The sequence below is a fragment of the Anabrus simplex genome, chromosome 2 (genome assembly GCF_040414725.1).
Source record: "Anabrus simplex isolate iqAnaSimp1 chromosome 2, ASM4041472v1, whole genome shotgun sequence".
NCBI classification, from domain to species: Eukaryota; Metazoa; Arthropoda; class Insecta; order Orthoptera; family Tettigoniidae; genus Anabrus; species Anabrus simplex.
Window position 1 is genome coordinate 333,386,915 of NC_090266.1, and position 26,612 is coordinate 333,413,526.

Genomic DNA, 26,612 nt, shown 5'->3' on the forward strand with positions numbered 1-26,612 from the left:
GTACCCTAAAGCTAGACTAGCTCTGAAAAGGTCCGTTGGGGCATTGACGAGTATCTCCCATCCTTCCTGTAGGAGTATCGGAAGTATCTCATCTGGCCCCCTAGCCTTTATAGCATGAAACGTGTCGACTGCCCATTTGACATGGTTATGTTTTATTATTCTTTTGGCACAGTTCCAGTATGCTCTTCGAGCTCTGGTCTCTGTTCCAACTGTTACTTCTTCTGTCATCCCCTCAGCCTGAGGAAAGTGACACGCCAGTAGTATCTCCAGCGTGTTCCTTCCTGCCTGAGTAAATGACCCATCTGGTTTCTCATGTGTCCCCACTTGATTTATATGGGTTGCTTTCAGAACCTTCTGGAGCCTTGCTGCTTGTGTGTGATTCCACTTTCTCACAGAACAGTCTCCAAGATTTTTTTTTTTTTTGCTTTCCGTATCTGTAGGTTATACTCAGTGAGTTTCCTATGATATGCATCCCACATACCATTTCTAGATGATATTCTGTACAACATCCTAACCTTTTTTTTTGGCTAGTTTGTAGTTCCACTACCTTACCTTTTTCGTGTTTTTCTTTTCTTTGAGAGGACAGCTTTTGTGGAATGAGTCTATAATGGCCTCTTCTAATAGTTCCACTGCCTTATCCAATTCTTTCTGTCCTCTCACGTTGGTTGGAATTTTTTGTACAGCCTTCCCTAGAACTTCTCTTTATCTATCCCAGTTAGTTCTTTCTGGGTATCTGTACATCTCAATCCCACATAGTCTCGCATCTATTGCAAATTGGATGTGTTGGTGGTCTGCCAGTGATGGTTCCTCCAGCACCTTCCAGTCTTTAATAAAGTTTGCAATATTCGTAGTGCTTAGTGTAATGTCTATTACCTCCCTACGATTTTTATTTATAAATGTAGGCTTGTTTCCTAGGTTTAATATTGTCAACTCAGTTCCAATAATAAACTCTAGTAAAGACTCGCCTCTTGCATTGCAGTTCGTGCTGCCCTGTGCCGTGTGGTGTGAATTTGCATCTGCTCCAAGGACTCGGTGTTTGCCTTTCCTCTTTGCGTTGCAAATTACGTTCTCAACTTCTTCTGATGGGGGCAGATTAGTTGAGTCATATGGGAGGTATGCAGAGCCTATAGTTATTTCTCTGGGTCCCTCCCAATTTCCAAGTTTAATCTTGGCCACGGTTAAGTCCCACGAACAGTGTTCCTGTAACATAAGACATTTTAATTTCCTGTTCACAAGAAGACATGTTCTGGGTATTTCCGATGTTGTATCGTACATCAGCTTACCACCAGATTCTGCCAGTCCTGCTACTCTGCCCTTGACTACCCATTGCTCTTGAATAAGTGCCACCTCAATAGCCTCGGACTTGAACTTCCTGGCGAAATTGGCCACAGCTGCTTTTTTATGGTGAAGATTGGCCTGAAGGTCCTCCAGCTCAATCTTTATCAACATTGGGTTTCATTTTTCCCCTGATGACTTGAAACTTGATCTGCCCAAGTCCGAGCTTAGCGTTAAGGCTTCTCTTTTTGAACTCTTCATAGTCTCTTTCACCAAGGGCTAAAACGACTGTCTGTTCTGTCTTGTCGATTGAAGTGTCATTCAGCACTCTCCACTCTTGTGTTAGAAGTTTGGTATCGTCCTGATTGATTCTGACAGCAGTCTGCTCTACTGGAGCTTCTGTTGCCATTTCTTGTTTTGAGTCAGCGACAGCCTGTCCAATTGGGACTTCTGTCTCCATTTTTTTATCTTGGGCTTGCTCCCGGAATTGCTCTACTGGAGCTTCCTTGGCTTCCCTTGACGTCAAAGTTTTTGAAATTGGTTATTTATAAGCATCCATATTTCAATCAATCATAGGGTTTTTTGCTACTTGTAGGGTACTGAGCGTCGTTCTCGCCATCCGTGGTGAGGCATACAGCCAGACATTGTCCTCCTGCAACTCAGGCTCCCCGTAGCAGAGACCACGCCCCTCAGTCGTCCATCCAGCGGTCCGCCCCTGGCCCGAACCTAGCCAGGTTTGTTCCCCCTTCAGTAGGCCTACTCACGTGGTCTCCACTTGGCATTATCATGACTGAGTTCACAGCCATGACTTTACCCCTAGGTTGGGATCAACCCTTTCCCAACCCGTGGCTCGTCCAGGCTACATAGACCAAATTGATATGTTGGTTCCAGCACCCCGCTGTGAGCCTACACCTCAATCACCAGCCCCACTTCACCTGAACCACCGTGGTACCCATGTGGAGGAACCATGGATGCCTCTCTAGCACGTGTGGACGAGGCCTTCACTTCATCTGCAATATTACTACGAACATATGTTGTACTAGCAAGATACCCGTGCTTCGCTACGGTATTATACTGAAATGTATAATTGAATGCTTATTGTATTAGATATATAATCCGCCGAAATTCGCGATCTGACTCGTTTGCTGCGAGAATCCACCAAAATTCCCGATCTGACTGGTTTTCTATGATTTTACGGCACGTTTCCTCCCACTTTTAAATCTTCCTTTCCAGCAATCGATTTCGTACTTCCCGGGCTAGGCTCAGGTATTCCTGCCGGTGAGTTGGGTCCGTAAATCTTTGCCATCTTTTCCTATAATATTTTTAATATGGATAAAATCCTTCAGGAGATCCGGCGTGGTGTCATATTGGGTGCCTTGGCGGCACTGAACCCGCGGCCGGACTGCATTCTTAGTCATTACCCATCCAGGAGCCTTTTCCAGCGCGGTCCGCACATTTGACGACGGTCCGGAATATTATTATTATTATTATTATTATTATTATTATTATTATTATTATTATTATTATTATGTGTTGCTGGAATGGCTGACGACAGGGAAAAGCGGAGTATCTGGAGAAAAACCTGTCCCGCCTCTGTTTTGTCCAGCATGAATGCCACATGGAGTGACCGGGATTTGAACCACGGAACCCAGCTGTGAGAGGCCAGCGCGCTGCCGCCTGAGCAATGGAGGATCCTTATAAGTACATTAATAACAGTAAAATCAATTTGTCTCACCTCCTTCTACACCCCACCGAAGTTAAGTTTATTTACCGCCAACCCCCCCCCCCCCATAAAAAATTAAAAGAATGCTTGTTTCTTTATGTTTAAGGGAGATTCCAAACACCAATGTTCACGTCTATTATCTTCAGTTTTGAGATATAAGTATCCCCATAAAAATAATTAACTTTTTTCACTTCATTTCACAATAATAATAATAAGGGGGGGCCCCTTAAGTGAATTTTCCCGCAAATAATACTTGTTTCTTTAATAGTAAAGGATCTTCTAAATACCAATTATCATGACTATAACTTCTTCAGTTTTCGATTTATGTGTCCTCATGAAAGGAATTCAACTCGTTTACACTCCCGCCCTCAAAGATGGTTTCCCCACCAAAATGCGTCCTTCTTTGTTTTTAAAGGAGGTCCAAATAAGGATTTTCATGTCTGTAACAACTTTAGTTTTTATTAGATGTATGTATTCTCATACAATTCAGTCAATTAATTTTTCAATTCTCTCACCCATCCTCCCCCCTCATTGGATTTTCCGAGAATACGTGTTTCTTTACTTTTAAAGCAGATTGCAAATATCAAATTTCACGTCTGTAACATCTTCATTTTTGAGATATCAGTAGCCTAATTAAAAGAATTCATCACCATTTTCAGTCACTTTTACCCACCACCCCCCCCCCCCTTCCACCCAAGTGGTATTTTCGAAAACTAAAAGTACACGTTTCTTTATGTTTAATAGAGATAAAAAATACCATTTTTCACTTCTGTAACATGTTAAGTTTTTTTAGATATACTGTAAATATTCTCATTTTAAAATTTCACCCCTTTTAAGTTCCCCTTAAGTGGAGTTTCCAAAAACAAATCACCTATATTTCTTTACATTTACAGGAGATTTACACCCACTCTTTACGTCTGTAACATTTTACGTTTCCAAGATATTCTGTAGATATAGTCTTTCAAAAAATTCACCCCAATTTGTCACTCCTGTTTAACCGTCATTAATTGGCTTTTCCAAAAACTAAAAAATACGTGTGTTTCTTAATTTTTAAAGGAGATCCCATATGCAAATTACCAGTTCTGTAATATCTTTAGTTTCTGAGATATGTGTATCCTCAATTAAGGCATTCAACCCATTCTTCACCCTTTTACACCCCTCCTATTAGGATTTACAGAAAACAAAAAAAACGTGTTCCTTTATTTTTAGAGGAGATTCTAACTACCGATTTTTATATCTGTAAATTTTAAAGTTTTAAGATGTAGACACACTCATTTTAAAAAAAATCAGCCCCCCTTTTCACCCCTCAATATTTGGATTTTCCAAAAACGAAAAAATAAGTGTTTCTTTACTTTTAAATTAGATCCAAAATACCAATTTTCAGGTCTGTAATATCTTCAGGTTCTGAAATATAAGTAGCCTCATGAAAGGCATTCAACCCATTATTCACCCTTTTACACCCTTCCTATTGGGATTTTCCGAAAACAAAAGAATACGTGTTTCTTTATTTTTAAAGGAGATTCTAAATACCAATTTTTACATCTATAAACTTTAAAAGTTTTGAGATATAGATACACTCATTTTAAAATTTCACCCCCATTTTCACCCCTTTACCGAAGGAATATCCAAAAATCCTCTCTTAGCGAGCACCTACATCATAATATGAATATATCCCCAAAATTTCATTTCTTTATGTCCAGTAGTTTTGGCTCGGCGATGATGAATCAGTCAGTCAGTCAGTCAGTCAGTCAGGACAAGCTATTTTATATATATAGATTACCATAATGATGGTGATAGGTTATCCCTATCACATCATATCCAGGAATTCTTGCTGTCTTTCTGGCTTGGTCTTCATTCTCTATGCAAGATTCTTGGACAAGAAGTACATCTGCTTTATATTTTCGTAAGAATCTTGAGATATATTGTCATTTAAACTTACTGATGCCTTCTATGTTTTTCTAACAAATACAGATGTTCTGTCCTAGTTTCAATGTCTGGTGATCGTCAAAAGGACAGTTATTTGTACTTCTGAAGTATTATCCATGTGTATTATGGCCAGGAGATCAACAACTGTTGATAGTTTGGTTGCCAATTAATTATTGTTGCTCGCTTAGCACCATCCATGGGACGTGTAGGGTAATGAGGAGGTAATTTCTACGGACGTGAGCAACGATCATCCCTCAGCCACAAAAATGCAAATGAACTTCTCTTTCTCCACGACAACGCAAGACCTCACAGAACTTCAGTGAACTGTTCTTCCACATCCACCCTACAGCCCAAATATCGCACTTTCTGACTTCCATCAATTTGCCCAATGAAGGATGCCCTCTGCGGGGAGCACTACGTGGATGATGGAGAAGTTATCAATGCAGCACAACGTTGGCTCCGACATTGACCAGTGAGTGGTACCATGCATGCACCCAGGCCCTCACATTACTCTGGCGTAAGGTCATAACATTGAACGGAGATTATGTTGAAAAATAGGGGATTGTAGCAAAAGGATTGGGGAATAACATGGCATATTTGAATCCTCACTAAAACCAACCTGTTTTTAGAAAAAAAATTGTTGCGTTATATATTGAATCCCTTTGCACATGGAATAGAAATGCCACTCCTATTCCAAACAATCCTATGTCCAACAACTGGCGCTCAGTGTTACAAATGAAACTGAAAGTGCCATAGCACCTTGGCTATTTCAACCACACATCTTATTGTAAATTATATATTCATAATGTTCTTACTGATTAGAAACATGTTTTAGGATTTTGTCATATATTGTATATGTTTAAATATGGCTGATAATGACCCTGTGTAGGGTTGAAACTAGTCCCATGTAACGTAAATAACATTGCAAATATAACTATGTATTGAATAGGTGGAAACCTCTCCTGTTTATAATTTATATGTTATCTCAGTTCAATACGGACCAACAACATGAAGTTCATAACCCTTGATGGTAGTGTTGCGTGTAAAATAAGAGGTATATTTTACGACTAACACAAATGCCTAATTCCTGAGCCAACAGAATTAACTGAATGCATTAGTGTGAAGTTCTGGTTTATTCTTTTATCTATACTATTAATAAAAATGAGATGGTTTGTTTGTTTCTTCTGGATAAGCTTGAAAACTGTCAGACCGACTGAATGAAATTTTGGTAGGGACATAGCTTGAAATCCGGAGTCGCTCAAGGGATACTTTTGATTTTGATATATTTTACAGTTTTGAACTAGTGGGGAATTTTTTAGGGGTATAATCAAAATTTGGGCAACTTTTGCCCTACATCAAGTGAAATAATGGGTAAACGGTTGGCCCTAATGAAAAATGAAGTGCACCATGCAGCCTTGAAATTAAATTTATTACAAGAAGCATCATATGCATTTTCTTTATTACCCTAACGCTTTTTGAGAAAATTCCTCTTCCTTGTGTCTTTGGCTGTGGTCGCCTTCACTAATGAATAGGCTACTCATTTTGCGCATAAGTAGGGGTCATGTGAAGCCACATTTGTCATCATTTGTGTAAAAAGGAATTTGTTTTTTGACAGGCCAACGAAGAATGAATGCGCCATTCTACAGAAAGCATTTGGAGGCAACAGTTATATTTCTTCTGAGTGTGCTAAGAGTGCTTACCCATATTTGAGAACTGCTGTGGGCTGTAGTTGATTTGTTCAGCCATTTCATCATATATTATATTCAATGTTTCTATCCTTTTAATATTGTGTAGGCTTAGGATTCATATTTAGTGGTTTTATAATTCACATTTCATTTTGAGTTATTATCATATTTATATTCAATGTTTCTGTAGGTTTAGTATTCATATTTAGTAGGTATAGATTTCACATATCATTTTGCATAGTTGTAGAATTTGCATCTCTTATTCAGTTATTTTCATAATTATATTCTTTATGGTCCCTAGTTTTTGTTTATAGTCGAATCTTTTCTAATATTTAATTGTGAGTCATGGTGTGACGATCACGGGCCCAAGCTGAGTCAAGCATTAGTGCCACTTACTTGTGCCAGGCCCCTCCTGCATTCCTTCCTGTGTGACCCCCTCCTTCGCCAACTCTCATTCATTTCCAACCCTGATGGTCTTAGAGCATTCGAGGCCAGAAGAGGCCTTAATTTTCCTGCCTTTCATTGCTCTTCCCTTTTCTTAGCTGATACCTTCGTTTGTTGAAGGTTCGTACCTTCTTTCTTCCACCTTCGAGTTGTTCATTTATTTGTGTGTCGAGTGAGTACAACCTGTATATTTATGTACGCGATGAGCAGGTTGTAAATATTGTCTACAAGAGCATGTTGTAAGACGCACACATACTTGTCGGCCTCCTTAATTTAATCGCTTTAATCCTTTCTCATAAATCCATACAAAGAACGTGTACTTCAGCAAGTATATCATAATCTCGTAGGAAAGCAACCTCAGTAGTTCTTTAGTTTTTAATTAATATTCATTCTGGATATTATGACTAATGTACCAGTACTTCAAAAGGCAGAACATTTTGCTTTTTCTTAAGATTCCGGTGAGAGAAAAAATTACAAAGTTTTAAAAAGTTTTAGCTTCCACCTTATTCACCAACTTTGTAAAGCTTTGTAATCTCAGTTCAATACGGATAAAAATTAAGTTTATTACTTTAATACTTTATTACTCTAATGTAAGATCAGTAGTGATTGATTGAATGTCAACTACCATACTTAAGTTTGAGGGAGATGTTAATTTGGTATTATCATTTCAGCTCATAAAACCAGAAGAAATGGTCAATCCCAACATTGATGAGATGTCTATGATGACTTACCTATCTCAGTATCCAAATGCAAAACTGAAGCAAGGAGCACCTCTTCGACCACGTACCAATCCAAACAGGTGAGAAGTACCTTTGTAGTAAATGTTGTGCATACAGGTTCTCTATGCAGACAACTCAAATAAATAAGCTACCTCACTCAGAAATATATTTATCAACATTCTATATGCCTTTGTTGTGCTTTTCAGTTATGTGTTAAACTTTTCCATTTGATTGAAGAGCACGACTGAATATAGATGTGAGTGATGAGGACATTTTGGAGGAATAACATTAGTGCTGAAAGAATGTAATTGCATTATATTTGGTTGATCAGCAAATATTACTTTCAGTTGATATATTATAAGGTATCTTGCTCTCTTTTTTATTGTGAAATGGTTCATCAATATTTAATGAAAATCTTCTGGTAAATATCAAGGAATCTTCCTGTTTCAGCAACCATAGCAAAGAAAACAGTGCTGTAATAATTATGTAGCTTAACTCCTGGAATGTTAATAGTATAGTAGTATAATAGCCCCTGTGTACAAAAGAAAGGGTGAATAGACATAAAGCTGAAAATTACAGGCTGGTCAGTTTGACATGCATTGCATGCAAGCTTTGGGAAAGCATTTTTTCCGATTATATTGGACATGTTTGCAAAATTAACAACTGGTTCGATAGAAGGCAGTTCACCGAGCGAGTTGGCCATGCGGTTAGGGGCGCGCAGATGTGAGCTTGCATCCGGGAGATAGTGGGTTCGAACCCCACTGTCGGCAGCCCTGAAGATGGATTTCTGTGGTTTCCCATTTTCACACCAGGCAGATGCTGGGACTGCACCTTAAGGCCACGGCTGCTTCCTTCCCATTCCTAGGCCTTTCCTATCCCGTCATCGCCATAGGACCTATCTGTGTCAGTGCAACATAAAACAAATAGGGGAAAAAATAGGGGAAAAAAAGAAGGCAGTTTGGGTTTAGGAAAGATTTTTTCACTGAACCTCAATTTGTAGGATTCCAGCAACATGTAGCAGATATCCTGGATTCAAAAGGTCAAATGGACTGTATAGCTATTGACCTGTTTAAGGCATTTGATAGGGTGGATCATGGAAGACTACTGGCAAAAATGAGTGCAGTTGGACTAGACAAGAGTGACTGAATGGGTTGCTATATTTGTAGAAAATAGTTCTCAGAAAATTAGAGTAGACAAAGCTTTATCTGACCCTGTAATAATAAAGAGGGGAATTCCTCAAGGCAGTATTATTGGACCTTTATGTTTTCTTATATATATGAATGATACTAGTAAAGAAGAGGAATCAGAGATAAGGTTTTTTGCGGATGATTTTCTGTATAGAGTAATAAATAAGTTACAAGATAATGAGCAACTGCAAAATTACCTCGATAATGTTGTGAGATGGACAGCAGGCAATGGTACGGTGATAAACGGGGTTAGAAGTTAGGTTGTGAGTTTCACAAATAGGAAAAATCCTCTCAGTTTTAATTACTGTGTTGATTTGAAAGTACCGTAGGGGGAACACTGTAAGTATCTAGGTGTTATTATACGGAAAGATCTTTATTGGGATAATTACATAAATTGGATTTGTAGATAAAGGGTACAGATCTCTGCACATGGTTATGAGGGTGTTTAGGGGTTGTAGTAAGGATCTAAAGGAGAGGGCATGCAAGTCTCTGATAAGACCCCAACTAGAGTTTGGTTCCAGTGCATGGGACCCTCATCAGGATTACTTGATTCAAGAACTGGAAAAAATCCAAAGAAAAGCAACTCTATTTGTTCTGGGTGATTTCCGACAAAAGAGTAGCGTTTCAAAAATGTTGCAAAGTTTGGGCTGGGAAGACTTGGGAGAAAGGGGACGAGCTGATTGACTAAGGGGTATGTAATTAAGAATTAGTATTAGGTTTAATGATCCACCCAATCAAGTTAGAAGATTGTGAGCAATCACCTCCAGTGCAATGTAACCACCTGGAGACAGTTGCTTTCACCTCCTCGTCATTTTGGTATAGTCGTCCACCGAAATCTGTTTTTAGCTTACCGAACACATGGTGGATGTTGCCATACCTCCCACTTGAATCGCTGCAGCATTTCGGACATTTGGCGGGCCTTGTGAAGTCTTGTGGTATCGTGAAACAAAATCACACAAGCGCTCAATTTTTCCCTGCCACTTTCCTTTAATTGCCTTATACAACTGGTTCTATATTTGACAATTTGAAGCAGAGTTGATACAATATACAAGGGTAGATCATTCTTATTCTAGCCTGCTTTGGTGAAAGATAAGATCATATTTACCGTGGAAGTGGAATTGAACTTAAAATATTAGGTTTGTAGGGGGGGGCTTTTAATTCCCAGATCTCATCGTATGCTAGAAGTGCAACATTTGTAGCGCATTTCAATTCCCAATATTCAAATCTTTAAAAATGCTGATTTAATGATATAAATGGGGTATTATAAATTAACTCATTCGGAACAATTATTTCTGATTCCCTGTGGGAATCAACATCTACATCATCTGATGGCCAAGCAGGCATCAATTTTTGATAATGAGACAATGTCTCTCATAGTGCATTGGCACTGCCGGTGGCTACAATTAGCCTACGCAGTGGCCTCCACGGTATGCACTATTCAGCGTCTTGTTAGGTGTGCTAGGTTCCAACTGATGAGCCCAGCCTAGCACACGGGGGCGAAGCGCTGGCAACCAGGAATGAGTTAGCTGAAAAATTTATAATGTCCAATAACGGACCATTTATATTGGTATTACATACCACTTAGTCGAGCAGTTTGTCTCCTTTCTACCAAGTCTTCCCAGCCCAAACTTTGCAACATTTTTGTAACACTACTCTTTTGTTGGAAATCGCCCAGAACAAATCGAGCTGCTTTTCTTTGGATTTTTTCCAGTTCCTGAATCGAGTAATCCTGGTAAGGGTCCCATACACTGGTACCATACTCAAGTTGAGGTCTCACCAGAGATGAGTATGCTCTCTCCTTTACATCCTTACTACAACACCTAAATACTCTCATAACCATGTGGAGAGATCTGTGCCCTTTATTTACAATCATATTTATGTGATTACCCCAATGAAGATCTTTCCTTATATTTATACCTAGGTATTTACAATGATCCCCAAAGGGAACTTTCACCCCATCAACGCAGTAATTAAAACTGAGAGGACTTTTCCTATTTGTGAAACTCACAACCTGACTTTTATCCCCATTTATCATCATACCATTGCCTACTGTCCATCTCACAACATTATCGAGGTCATTTTGCAGTTGCTCACAATCTTGTAACTTATTTATTACTCTGTACAGAATAACATCATCTGCAAAAAGCCTTATCTCTGATTCCACTTCTTTACACATATCATTGATATATATAAGAAGACATCAAGGTCCAATATTACTGCCTTGAGGAATTCCCCTCTTAATTTTTACAGGGATAGATAACGCTTCACCTACTTTAATTCTCTGAGTTCTATTTTCTAGAAACAGAGCCACCCATTCAGTCACTCTTTTGTCAAGTCCAATTGCACTCATTTTTGCCAGTAGTTTCCCATGATCTACCCTATCAAATGCCTTAGATAAGTCAATCGCAATACAGTCCAACTGACCTCCTGAATCCAGATATCTGCTATATCTTGCTGGAATCCTACAAGTTGGGCTTCAGTGGAATAACCTTTCCTAAACCCCAACTGCCCTCTGTCAAACCAATTATTAATTTTGCAAACATGTCTTATATAATCAGAAAAAATGCTTTCCCAAAGCTTACATACAATGCACGTCAAACTTACTGGCCTGTAATTTTCAGCTTTATGCCTATCACCCTTTCCTTTATATACAGGGGCTACTATAGCAACTCTCCATTCATTTGGTAAAGTTCCTTTATGCAAACAAAAATCAAACGAGTACTTCAGATATGGTACTATATCCCAACCCACTGTCTTTAGTATATCCCCCGAAACCTTATCAATTCAAGCTGCTTTTCTAGTTTTCAACTTTTGTATCTTACTGTAAATGTCATTGCTGTCATAGGTAAATTTTAATACTTCTTTAGTATTACTCACATCCTCTATCAGGACATTATCCTTGTAACCAACAATCTTTACATACTGCTGATTGAATACTTCTGCCTTTTGAAGATCCTTGCAAACACTCCCCTTATTCATTAATTATTCCTGGAATGTCCTTCTTGGAACCTGTTTCTGCCTTAAAGTACCTATACATACTCTCTCATTTTTCACTAAAATTAGTGTGGCCACCAATTATGCTTGCCATCATGTTATCTTTAGCTGACTTCTTTGCTAGATTCAATTTCCTAGTAAGTTCCTTTCAATTTCGCCTTACTTCCACAGCCATTTCTAACTCTATTTCTTTCCAACCTGCACCTCCTTCTTAGTCTTTTTACTTCCCTGTTATAATATAGTGGATTACCATTCCTTACCACCTTTAAAAGTACAAACCTGTTTTTCACATTCCTCAACAATTGCTTTAAACCCATCCCAGAGTCTGTTTACATTTTTATTTACCATTTTCCAGCGATCATAGTTACTTTTTAAAAACTCCCCAATGCCTGTTTTATCAGCCATATGGTACTGCCTAACAGTCCTAATTTTAATCTCTTCCTTTCTTTCACATTTATTTTTAATTATCAAGAAAACAGGAGATAACCTGGAGTATTTTGTTATTTAAATCTTTGCTTGAAAAGAAAGACAATTGCCAGATCTGATTGAATTGTACTTTCTTCAAATCTATCATGAATTTCCCAGTACTTCTTGTTAGGACTACACATTCATTACAAAAATAGACAGCCTTATACATACATACATACATACATACATTATCATTATAGACTGTTATGTCTTTCAGCGTTCAGTCTGTAAGCCTCTGTGAATTTACTAAACGTCGCCGCATTCCTCTATTTGCAACTAGTGTTGTGGCCTCATTTAGTTCTATACCTCTTATCTTTAAATCATTAGAAACTGAGTCTAACCATCCTTGTCTTGGTCTCCCTCTACTTCTCTTACCCTCCACACAGAGTCCATTATTCTCCTAGGTAACCTATCTTTCCCCTTTCAATTCACATGACCCCACCACCGAAGCCGGTTTATGCGTACAGCTTCATCCATCGAGTTCATTCCTAAATTAGCCTTTTATCTCCTCATTCCGAGTAACCTCCTGCCATTGTTCCCACCTGTTTGTACCAGCAATCATTCTTGCTACTTTCATGTCTGTTACTTCTAACTTATGAATAAGATATCCTGAGTCCACCCAGCTTTCGCTCCCGTAAAGCAAAGTTGGTCTGAAAACAGACCGATGTAAAGATAGTTTTGTCTGGGAGCTGACTTCCTTCTTACAGAAATACTGTTGATCGCAACTGCGATCCATGTGTTAATATTTTAGTTAGGTAAATCTTGTAACAAGTAATTGTTGGGTGCAGATCTTAGTGCTCACATGGACAAATTACTATTTTGTATACAGAAGATTTGCAATGACACTTACATTTGAAATTTTAGTGCTATGGAAATTCTTTTGTTTTATTCAGAAGATATTAGTCGTATCTTTGGTATGGAAACAAATGCAGTATATATGTGAAGAATATAGTAAATTTGTATATTGAGTTTCTAAGTATGTTCTCATGCTGTGGTTGTCTGAACAGGTGCTGATAAAAAGAATTTTTTTATTTATTTATTGTTTCTGATTATTAGATTGAAATCTTGAAACTATATATTAAAAGGTTTGTTCTCATTTGAGGATACAAGTTGCTGAAAGACTCGTACAATGTTTTTCAGTAACTGGAACTGTACAGAGATGGTAGTGTTAGATGTTCAGTTGGCAAGTATTCCTTATAATATTTCCTGTTGATGAAATGGTTGACCATTTATTTCTGTTATTGTTAATAGCCAGTTCCTTATAATATTCATAATGTTCATTGTCTAGAAACTTGCACCAAATAATGCCTTTTATTTTTTAACTTTTTAAAATGGAGCAGAAACACATCAGGCTAGATGTTAATCAAATCTCATTTTTACAGTTCTCATATATCTTCCACTTTCCTTTAAGCCTATAATGGATGTAATAAGAGAGATGTGTATTGTCCCTGTCATATTTTTTGATTTGGAGTATTATTTCAAAATGTTTCATAAGCATAGAAGGAACAAATAGAAATCTGAGAGTGTGTGAGACTGAAAGTTATTTTGAAGTAAGAAGCATACGTTTTGTGTTTTCTGTATTTGAAGCTTTGGTAGAATGTTGTGTACAGCAAGCTATTTACCAGCCTGTCTGTACATTTTTAGTATTATTAAGACCAAGTACAAGGCTTCATTGATGATCCCTTTCTTATTTAGATATATTAAACACTGGATAATAGTTTTTTTTAAAACTATGGCAAATTTGAAAATCACTCGTATTTCGGTATGAGGGTTGAGTATCTAACGTTCTTTGTCCCTATAATGAAGAGGGGCATGATAGCTGAGAGGTATAGTTCTCACCAAAGCAGCCCAATTTCAAATTCTGTCCAGTGCACTTGTGATATTTGAAATGAAAAATCACACCCCTCTGGTTTGTATTCCACGTAAAACTAGAGGTCTCTTGGCTATGATCATGATAGATATAAACACTCTTGTAAAACTACAGATTTGCTTGATTTTTCTAAGAAGATTTCGACCTATGAGTAGACGTCCTTCAGATGTCATGGTTGAGCCTGATTTCTTTTGGTAGGAATTATAAGCACAATTAAACTTTCAAAATGTTTTGAATTCTGCAGCTAATGTTGGCGTCCAAAACTACAGTAGTTTCACTTCATCCGATATGAAAGCAAAAATCATTGAAACACACAGATTCCACTTATCTTTAACATGACTGCAAATTTCTTATTTCATCAGGTAATTAATTATACTCTCGATGTAATACCCGTTCTAGTTATAGTAATTTTGAATACTGTATTTTTCTGGCTATAAGACACACTTTTTTACCAGGAAATACAGCCTGAAATTTTCCTGTGTTTTTATGGTCTGAAGGTCTGTAGATATTTGTTACTGATTATATTGGAATGCACCATGGTCTTGGACAAGCTGCCTAACAGTAAATACGGGTAGTGATTAGCAGAGTGTGGGAGAGAAAGGAATATTGTTGTTTCGGCTATACTGTTGGGTCACAGACACGAACAGTGCTGTAGTCTGTTTTGAAAGTTACACAGTGCCACCTGTTAAGTTTTTTTGTGTAATGTAACATTTAAATTAGAAGTTGTAGAGTGTGCAAAAGAACATGGCAATAGGACAGTAGAAAGACACTTTCAACAACCACCTACAGAAAAAATTATTTCATACAAAATTTCCTTGAAATAAAAAGGAAAAGATCAAAATTGTTCACCTTAGTCAATACAGTTCTTACATTAAAACACTTTAAGAGATTATTGTAAAATATCGGTACATGTTTCGGCCTTCATTAGGCCTTCTTCAGCCACATATTAAAATACAATGAATAGACAAGATGGTGAGAAAAACAAATGATACAAATAAAACTCTTTAAAACATAATCAAGAAATAGTTATGTAAGAAATGTTAATCTTGATGAAAGAAATCCATTTAAAATGTTATCAGTACGGCCCGGATTTTTAGGTTTTAAACTATTTTATTCCTTGCTAGCTAACTGCAGTATTTTAACTTACTTATCCATTTCATTACCATTGGAGTAAATTACTTGAATCTTATAAAACCTATAAATAACTAAATAAGACGTTAAAACCTAAAAAAACTAAATGGGCTATTCAAGACAGTATTACGTTATTTTGAAATAGAAGTACCAAATATTAATGAAATTGAATGATTTTTTAAAAAATAAACATTATGCACGACTTTTTGAAATGACTTCATGGTTTGGAACTGGAAGTGGTTTGTAAGTATAACTGGTAAGAGCGAAACAACGTGATAGGATACTATTCCACTAGGGTACAGCACAAAACAAGAGACAACCCCCTAGCGTTCACTGTCCTGTATCTAGCAGGTACAAGCCCATCTAACTTGCCAGCTTCAGTGCATCTCTCATTGTGTACGGTCGACTACCACCAGCTACGGCTGTTTAGCTCTATACACACTATTATGCGACAGACTAAAAATAATTTTCCCTCTAAATCAAGTTATTATTGAAGGCAGTTTAAGAAGCTGACGCATCTCATAAGTAGCGATGCCTAAAGGCAAGTCATCATTTGCTTTACGTCGCACCGACGCAGGTAGGTGTTATGGCGACGATGGGATAGGAAAGGCCTAGGAATGGGAAGGAAGCGGCCGTGGTCTTAATTAAGGCACAGCCCCAGCATTTACCTGGTGTAAAAATGGGAAAACCACGGAAAACTATCTTCAGGGCTGCCGACAGTGGGGTTCGAACCCACTATCTCCCGATTACTGGATACTGGCCGCACTTAAGCGACTGCAAAAAAAAGTTTGAATGAATAGTATAACTTTAGTAATAATTGAAATGATCATTAAAACTATTTCAGGAGGATAAAAAACTATTTTGAGCTATTAAAAAACTAAAACATGGTTTTTAAGAACCTAAAAATCCGGGCCCTAGTTATCAGTTTTGCAAAAATCATGTATCCGGGCATTTATTCTTTGAAAACAATCACTTGGAAAATCTTAAAATGTTGAAGAAAAGTACAATCATGCTTAAGAATATTTTCCCCTATGTCTGAATCGGAGAAAACTCGCTGAATTATTTAAAATATGCAGTAACACAGTTAGTGGACAATAGTTATGTTAAATAAGTTTGCGCTTGGACTCAACATGGATCAGAGATTTTCTGGATGAAGTTAATGGCTGGTATGACGTTCCAATTAAAATCAATAAAAAAAAAGAAAGAGAAAGGTAAAAATTTCATAGAAAAGAAGGAAATGAAAGGAAAAAAAACAATGGGAGAGCAAAGCAATGCAAAGGACCAAAAAATTGACTGCTTCTTGTTGACAAGTTGAATGGAGGAGCCATAAAGATAAACATATATGTACTATAGGGGGAAATTGTTTGTTTCTTTTTCAGGTAAAATTTTGTTACCATAAGTTTTCTTTTCCAGAAAGTTTATAAATTTATTTATTCAAAATTAGTTTTGGCAGACTGAAGAACCGAACAGTTAAACATTAACTGAGTTGAAACTGAAAAGAGAGAGCTTTAGATTTTACAAAAAAAAAAAAAAAAGTTGGCTTGGATTTCTATGTGAATAGATTTGTTTTTCCATTAGCTACAGTTAGTTTTGTCTTTTGTTTACAAGTGAGGATATTGGGAGTGATTAAAAACATATTTATGGCTTTTTTTGTGCATTTTTAATATTTGAGGAAAGCTTGCATATGTTTCCATAATTTAACACTTTTGTTAGTTAATCCATTCATTCGTCTCGTTTCGGCCAACTGTGGATTACGTCATTTCACTGTCTCCTCCATCTGGCTTTGACATTTTACTCTGTGCCTTTGCATTAATTCTTGGTGGTGTTCCTTTCTCTCCTGTGTCTGTGCCTTCCCTATCTTTAGCTTCTATTTTTCTTGGAAACCCTTGCACGCTTCAAGTTTCTTCTTGATTGGGACATGCTTTTACAGATCTACCTCATTGAACCGGGCTCCTTTGGTTTTCTTATCCTAAAAGTAGTTAATGATCTGATTGGCTAAATCTTGGTGAGCTTGTGATAGTGCAGTCTTCTTTATTAAACATTTTCTTTGTTGAGGGCCTCCAGTTCTTCAACCAGGCCTTCTCATACTGTCCCCCTCACACCTCACAAACAGACGGCAGCATGTAGTATTAGGCAATAAAACATCGGAGTGGAAGAGTAAAATTACAGGCGTCCAGCAGGGTTCTGTACTTGGACCTTTGCTATTTATTTATTCATTGTATTAACGGTATCGCTAACCATTTACATAATTGTACCCACCACTTTTATGCAGATGACATACAAATATATAGCAACTTCAGAACTCTAGATATTGATACCACCATTGAGCAAATGAATACTAATACGAACCTTACTCGTATGCCAGTGAAAATTTTATCTTAATTAATCCAGTTAAGACACAGACTATAATTGTAGGACAGGCAAGAACTATAGCCATCCTTAAAGAAATACCTCTGCCCCCACTCATGATCAATGGTGTGGTAATACCATTACAAAAGTCTGTGAAAAGCCTTGGAGTCATTATAAATGAAACCTTAGACTAGAATGAACAAATAACTGATGCTTGCAGAAAATTATACTCTTCGCTTCTCCCACTCATAATTCACTAGTCACTTCTTCCACACACTATGAAAATAAGATTAATTCAGATGCTCATGTTACCCATACGCAACAGTTGTGATGTATTTGTTGATGCTACTGATAAAAAAAACTGCAGAAAGCTATGAACTCCTGTATCGGTTTTATTTTTACATTAAAGTATACCACTCATGTCACCCCCATTACAAGATACCCGGCTGGTTAAAGATTAAGCAGATGATATATTTACACATAGCTACACTCATTTTTCAACTTTCAAATGAAGCAACCCTGCAGTATCTTACGTCAGATCTTAGCTACCTCTCCTCCACTCATCAGCATTACACTCGATCTAACTCCTCTCTTACTATACTCGTAAATCGTACATCATTGTATAACCATTCATTCCGAGTGTCTGGTGTCAGGCTATGGAATTAGCCTCTTTTAAAAGATCTTGCCAGAATTTCCTCCTAAGTGCATAGCCAGGTTGTATGAACGCACTGGTGAATGTAAGAATGAATGATGTAGAACTTATGTATTTACATAAATTCATACTTGTATTAAGATGCACTAAGTCACATAGATCATTAGTTTCCTACCTAACTCTAGAACCATTGGTGAATATTGTGTTATAATGTACTTGTTTGTCTTTAAATTATTGTAAGAATTATCATTATTACTCACTGTCATCTAGTTACATACAAAATGTTGTCAATATGTTATCATAAAACCCCTTTTTCACTGCAGATTGTTTGTTAAAAGCTCCTCTGCCTCCTCCTACTCCTACTCCTACTCCTACTCCTCCTCCTCATCATAATCATCATATTACAGTAAAACTTGTTCAAAGCGGAACGTCTATAAAGCGGAAACTTGTCCAATGTGCACACAAGTATGAAGGATGAGTTTTCCACCTAGTCAATACTTCATTTTACAAAACGTGGAAAGACATGAAAATTATTACTGTATAATGCGGAAATTACACTTTAGAATACGGAAATTATGTTTTAGCTGTGAAATTTATGTAGGCATACCCGGTACTGCAGGTACATAAATACAGGGTTATTCAAAAAGAAGGACCGAGCTCGATAGCTGCAGTCGCTTAAGTGCAGCCAGTATCCAGTATCCAGTTATCAAATTCACAGCTTCAACAATTCGATGTCGCAAACTTTCAAGAGCGTCGGGCATAGGTGGAATAAACACACTGTCTTTTACGTAACCCCACGAATAAAAATCACAAGGAATCAGGTCTGGAGACCTGGGAGGCCTCAGGCGATGGTTATCTTCTACTACTCCTCTTCCAGTCCAACATCCTGGAATGTGTCATTTAGGTAACGTCGAACGTTTTGCACACTGTGACACAAAAGTCATCGTTATCATCTTCCATTTGAGGAAATAACCAGTTTTGAAGCATGTCTAGATAGGTTAGTCCTGTCAGTTTTCTCCATGAAGAAGAAAGGTCCATAAACTTTCCTTACAGATATGGCACAGAAGACGTTCACCTTTGGTGAATCTCTTTCATGTTCAATAACTGCCGTAGGATTTTCACTTGCCCAAATTCTAACATTATGCTGATTAACTTTACCAGAAAGTTGAAAAGTGCATTCATCTGAAAAAATAATCGTTCATATAAATTGCCTTCTTCGTGTCATCTAGCATGGTTTTGATGTAATCGTCCACATGCAATTTCTGCAATAACTGCAGTTTGTACACCTTCAGGTGCAGACGGTGTTTCAGAACTCGCCATGCCGTTGGTTGAGGAATACTAAGTTTCTTGCTTCCTCATATTGCAGATTTCGTTGGGCTCCTTTCGTAAACTGCACGAATATGCTCGACATTTTCATTCGATGTGCGTGGACGTCCCATGCTTTTCCCTTTGCAGATGCAACCATCTTCTACAAACTTTCGATGCCACTGGTATATCTGCTTATGCCAAGGCGCTTGTTTATTAAACTGACGGCGAAAAGCACGTTGAACTCTAATAATGGACTCTAGGTTTGCTAACTGCAGCACACAAAATGCTTTTTCCTGCTGTGTCACCATTTGCTTATGCTCCAACTGACAAGCACCAACGCGCAATGCGGCTGGGAGTGGAATTTGCAACAGTGGTGCTTCTACGTGGACTGTTCAAATTTTAAATCTTTATCTGTCCAGGAACGTTGGAATTGTGGTTCTACCTTTTGTAGTTTGGAAGAAATAAGCATTTGAAATCTGTTCCTTCTTTTTAAATAACCCTGTATTTCGCCAGGGGAAGAGTCAGTTGTTGACAGACCATAACACGCTGCTCTAATGAGGTCCGGGTTTGCCAAATTCCTGGTAGAATGGGATTTAAATCTCCACTAATTGCCTGACTTTTGCCATAGTTCGTAGAGATCTTTATCTTGATGTACAACTTGAGCCCAATTCTAAGGTAAACAGTTCCCTTACTTTTTTGTCCCGTCAGTAAATTTGTGTCAGTTTTGAAGACAGCATGATGGCTGTGAAATATACGTCACTGACACTGAACAAGAAAGTGAAAGTTACTGAAGCAAGTGAAGAGGAAAAGTTGTCTGTGCATGAAATTACATCGCATTTCAGGTGTAGAAAAACTCAAGTTTATGAGATTTTAAAACATAAGGACGACATTACTAAGCAGTGGATGGAGGGAAATGGGCAAATAAAGAGGAAATCTAAGGTAACAGGCAATGAAGAAATCAGTGATTTAGTGTGAAAATGGTTTGTCAGTGCCCATTCGAGAAACCTTCCGGTTAGTGGACCTATGCTACAGAATGAGGCTCTTGCCATTGCTAAATCACTTGGCAACACCGCCTTTAAAGCATTAACTGGGTGGTTGGAGAGTTTCAAAACAAGACACAATATCGTATTGAATGAAGTCTGCGGCGAGTCCAAAGACTTGGATGGAAATGTAGTAGGCGAGTGGATATCGAAGAGGCAAAATTTAATTTCTGGCTATGAACCTAAAGACATTTTTAACGCCGATGAAACAGGATTGGTGTTTTGAGCCTTGCCTTCAAAGTCACTTGCGCTTTGTGGGGAAAGGTGTGGTGGGGATAAAATGTCAAAAGAAAGACTTACAGTACTGTTTGCGATAACATGAGGGGGGGAAATGGAAAAGTCCCTGGTAATCGGGAAATCAGCAAAACCAAGAAGTTTTAAATACTTGGACTTGCGCAATCTTCCGGTAACTTGGAGGAGCAATTGGAAAGCCTGGATGACCAGTGCTCTAACGGAAGAATGGCGGAACGAATTTAACTGTAGGATGAAGAAGGAAAATCGCAACTCTTTTTCTCGACAACGCCACTTGTCACCCACATGTGTTGCTTTCCAATGTCAGGTTAGCCTGGTTTCCACCTTACACAACCAGCGTTGTTCAACCTATAGACCAAGGCGTGATTTACACCTTTAAATCTCACCACAGGCATTTATTGATGCAGTCACTGATAAAGAATGTTGATACAGCTGGCAGCACCTACTCCCTTGCTCGCTCAGTTTCCATACTGGATGCTGTCAACTGGATCAGTTTGGCTATGAAGCAGATCAAACCTCAAACAGTCGTAAAGTGTTTTGCAAAAGCAGGATTTGCAGAAAATGACATCGGCACACCTGAGGAAGTGACTGAAAATCCTGCGCTGATATCTACACTGAGCCAACATCAGAATTTTGCATGTAATATAGACGAATACATTTGCAGCGACGACCAGCTTGCTACTTACTACAGTTTCCAGTCTGCTCTACAGCTTCTGAAGATCCGCCGTACAGAGAATGAAGAAGATGATAATCCGAGGGACGAAGTCCAGAAAGAGGAGGAGGAGGAGAGGAAAGAGAATGTCAGAAAAAAATATACACTCATGAACAAGCTATTGAGCTTGTCAGGGACATTATGAAATTGCTGTCAAATCGAACTGACCGCGACTTCTTGAGGTACCGTACAGCGCTAAAGACTGCATTGAGAAAGACATGACATCAAGGAAGGTGAAACAGGTTTCTTTGTTAGACATGTGGAAGAAGGAATAATTTGACAAATACAGTGTTTATCAAACATGTGGAATAAGGCAGAAATTGTCCGGTTTTCATTGAGTACGGTATATACAGTACATACTGTTCTTAATATTTTGTGTGTTATAGTGCAGGCCTATGTGAGAGTAATAAAAACCTACTGTACATCAAGATATTGTGTTACTGAGATCTGCATCACCAAAACTAGACTAATGGATCAGGGGTAAGTAATTTGTGAATCACTTTGTATAATTTTGTTCAATCCGGAAACTTGTCTAATTCGGAAAAGAAACTCGGACCCTTGCTTTTCCGCTTTGAGCAAGTTTTACTGTAATTTGTAAGAAAAGACAATCTATTATTTTTTGACATAGAATGTGGTTAAGTATGAGAGGGGGCCAAGAGCCTTAACTTCCCCACTTGTAAGGGAATAAGTAAATAAATAAATGAATAAATATTAATTATTAATTAATTAGGAGGAGGAGGAGGGAGATGCCATGGTAGATGTTCATTCTTTTCATCTTTCGTATGAATGGGGTGAATGATCTGTTTGATTTCTTCTTTCATGGGAGGAGATGAATCTGGATGAACGTGTATGTTATCCTCAAAAGGGAAGATGGACTTCAGAGCCTTGCGGTTGAGTAGAGACTCTCAGTAACTCACCAGAATCTGGCAGTTATCCTTGTCATTGTGAGCCACCTTACCATCAGTGTGTTTGATCTGAAGGCTTGGAGGGTTGTATTAGCTCATATTGTGTATAGTCATAATGAAAAGTTAAGAGTTCATAATACTCTACGACAAATCAAATAACAAAGTTAAAAAAAATTTAGGTTCTGTACATAGATGCAGGTATGTCTTGCATTGAATGCCAAACTTAAGTATGAAATTGATATAAAATATGGAAAGTATATTATTTAGGATGTTTGCAAGCACTAATATAAAGATCCATCATAGTCTTGAATGTTACATAACGAATGGTATAACAGAAGGTACCAGTACACAGTTAATCTGAAGTTACAACTTTGTTCTGCCTACCTCATTTGGAGTTTAGCCACATGTATACCTCTCTCTTCAATATACATTATTTACTTTCCCAGTGTCCCTTAGATATTTTATCTTCACATCCCTTTTCTTTCTTTCATCACATGATTTTCTGCTTTGGTTGTTAACATACATGCCATGGAGACTAATTTTCATGATTTTTTTTCTTGGGAGGATCAGCATTCACCAGTAAAATGAAAGTTTGTGAAATCCCTTGGCAAGAAATTTCTGTTGCCAGTGTGTAGAGGGCTTCATAAGCAAACTCATTCCATGCTTAACTGGACATATCCAGAAATGAGGGTTGCAACTTTGACCATGCAATTGAGAAAAAGAGAATCTTATATAAAAGTTTTTTTTTTTTTTTTTTTCCTTCTACCCAGAAGAAGCCATGGTGATCAGGCTGAAACTACTCTTGTTTAGTAAGAGTAAAATTTATCAATATCTAAATAATAGTGACCCATTGATGCTCATTCAATTGGATCAGTTTTGCTGACACAAGATGAGAGGCCTCTATTTACAATGTTTGCTCATAACTGTAATATCAAGTTTTATTTTGGTGCTAGTTTTGAGACTGTTGGTATTGGTGTGTTCTATATAAGTGTTGTCATTGATGATAAAGGCTTATTCAGTAATGTTAAAGTGAACTATAACAATGATACTATGTTTTTCTGTTGTGGCTGAATGCAGCATTCCTCCTCCTCGGTAAGTGACAGTGAAAGTGTGGCGGCTGTTAGCTTAGCTTAGCTTAGCATAGCCAATCATAACTTAGCTTAGCAATTATGTCACTGAATTGGGCCATGGAGGTTCTTTTGTTGTGTCAGTCAATACAAGGAATTTTGTAAAGTATAAACCTGTGGAGAGTGCTTTTGTTGTTTAAAATTTTTCAAACGGTGATAGAAATAGGGAATATAGAGAAAAAGGAATGAAGTGGTCCAGTTCATGTTGTCTGGTAAATAACAGGCTGGAGTGATTTAATTTTCTGAGGCATGGATTGTTTGCAGTTTTGTGCTCCTGTATATATGTTATTTTAACTTGAATTGTCTCTTAAGGTGGTAGCTGCATGTGCTGTTAATAGTTGGTTGTTAAATGCTTTCCGATTCAAAGGAATATGTTAGTGTGAATATTAAAACCTCGAAAGATGAGGCTTTGGTTCAGAAAACAGAATGAACCTGGTATAATCCTGTCTGTATAATTAAGACAGTATTGGTCAGAATTGTTGTTGGAGGACTGTGGTAAATTAACTTACCGGTCATGATAACTCGTACATCAGTTGGCTATTGCACTTCTTGCTGGTCTATGAAAAATGCCAGTGCATAAAATGTTATGTACATTTATAATGACTTAGCGCTTGAGGGGCAGTCAAACATATTTTAGCATTTAAAATTTGTAAATATTGGTTCAATATCTGTGGGGATATATTAAAGGCAATGGGTTGGGATATGATACCATATTTGAAATACTTATTTGATTACTGTTTGCATGAATGCATACCAAATGAATGGAGAGTTGCAATAGCAGCCCCAGTGTACAAGGGAAAGGGTTATAAATAAAGCAGATAATTACTGGCACTCAGCTTTTCATGTGATGATTATAAGCTCTGGGATTTCTTTCTTTCTTTCTGGTTATATTAGACATGTTTGCAAAATTACTAACTAGTTTGATAAAAGGCATTTCGGGTTTAAGAAAGGTTATTTCAGTTAAGCTCAGCTTGTAGGATTTCAGCAAGATGTAGCAGATATTTAAGATTCAGGTCAGATAGTGCATCACCAATGACCTATCCAAGACCTTTGATAGGGTAAATCATAGGAGATTACTGACGGAAAGGAGGTCTATTGGACTAGACAAAAGTGGTTGAATAGGTGGCTAAATTTCTAGGAAATAGAACTCGGGGAATTAGAGTAGGTGAAGTGTTACCTCATCCTGTAATGATCTGGAGCAGGATCCCACAGGCCAATATTATTAGACCTTTATGTTTTCTTAGCTAGGTATATAAATGATATATGTAAAAAAATGGAATCAAAGATAAGGCATTTGCAGATGGTGGTGTATTGTATAGAGCAGTAAATAAGTTACAGGATTGCGAGTGACTACAAAGAGAGACCCAGACATTGTTGAGGTGGACTGCAGACGGTGGTATGATGGTAAACAGGATGGAAAGTCAGGTTGTAATTTCACCAGGAGGAAAAGTCCTCTCTGTTGATGGATATGGTACCCCATGCGGATCACTGCAAGTGCCTAGGTGTTAATATAAGGAATGATCTTCATGGGGATAATCACATTAATGAGGTTCTAAAGAAAGGTCACAGATATCTTCACATAATTATGAGGGGTTGTAGTAAGAATGTAAAGGAGAGGCCATATAAGTCTCTGGAAAGACTCCAATTGGAGTATGGTTCCAGTGTATGGGACCCACACAGGACTACTTTATTTAAAAATTGGAAAAGATCCAAAGGAAAAAAACATGATTCATTCTTGGTGATTTCCGACAAAAGAGTAGTGTAAAAAATGTATATAGGAAAATATTTAATATTTATTTCCACCTATTCAATAGTATTGAATATTTAATATTTTCCTATATACATTTTACGACACTTTCAATACGGACGAAAAATGAATTTCATCACTTGTAAAAAGAGTAGTGTTTCAAAAATGTTGCAGATTTCAGGTTTGGAAGGCTTGGGAGTAAGGATACTAGCTGCTTGACTAAGCAATATGATTCTACCTGCCAGTGGAGAGATGGCGTGTGGAATGACATTAGTAAACGATTAAGCTTGGTTGTAGCTTTTAAATTTAGAATTTAAAAAGTTTGGATTTAAGAGGAGAAATTGGGGTAAATATTCATTTGTAGAATGAAGAGTAATGGTTTGGAATAATTTATCACGGGAAATATTCAATAAATTTCCAAATTCCTTGAAAACATTTAAGAAAAGGTTATTTAAACAATTGATAGGGAATGTGGTGCCTGGGTGACAGTCCTAAATGCAGATCATTGATTGATTGATTCATTCATTGATTGATTGACTTCCTGTTATTTTGTGAGACTATAAATATTGTGCATAATATGTTGAAATAACTTGCAGTAACCCTTATTTCAATGATTTAAAAAGTATTATGTTTACATAATTGGTGTTGATGTGTAATGAAATTAGTATATACTATGTAAGTAGAGTACTGTACTATAGCAGATCACTGCCAAGTGGTAGGTATGACGTGGAAAATATTTTGGCCCTTGAAGCATGTTGTGATGTATTAGATGATACTGCATGTGACCATTCTATGTTATCAGGACAATAGTTGTTGTTTTTATGTTTTATAGTTCATCACAATTTCAGGAAGCTATCTACTCTTTGTTTGCATTTCTTAAGAAGTTTTGGTAGTGAGAGATTTCTATATCGTCAGGTAAAAAGAACAAAACTCTGTTTTAATTTACTACACTTTCAGATTTATTTGAGAATACTATAGGTACATTGATTTGTGGAAGATTGCTGGTTGATCATCAGTTATTCTTGCATGAAATTTCAGGTTTTGTAATTTTATTAATGCGTAAGATACTACAGTGTTAGGATGGTTTTGGTGGTCTTC

The 26,612-nt window shown here is 37.4% G+C and overlaps 1 protein-coding gene across 4 annotated transcripts in view; it reads left to right on the plus strand.

Moving 5' to 3' along the window:
* Window positions 1-26,612, plus strand: part of cher (filamin-A) — a 754,003-nt gene that overhangs the window by 284,818 nt on the left and 442,573 nt on the right. For 2 of the 4 annotated variants that reach the window (XM_067140703.2, XM_067140705.2), the window contains exons 5-6: window positions 7,725-7,852; window positions 23,718-23,732. In XM_067140703.2, the coding sequence (XP_066996804.1) occupies window positions 7,725-7,852; window positions 23,718-23,732 (143 nt within the window). The remainder of the gene's footprint in view (window positions 1-7,724; window positions 7,853-23,717; window positions 23,733-26,612) is intronic. The other 2 variants (XM_067140704.2, XM_067140706.2) reach the window with 1 other exon arrangement.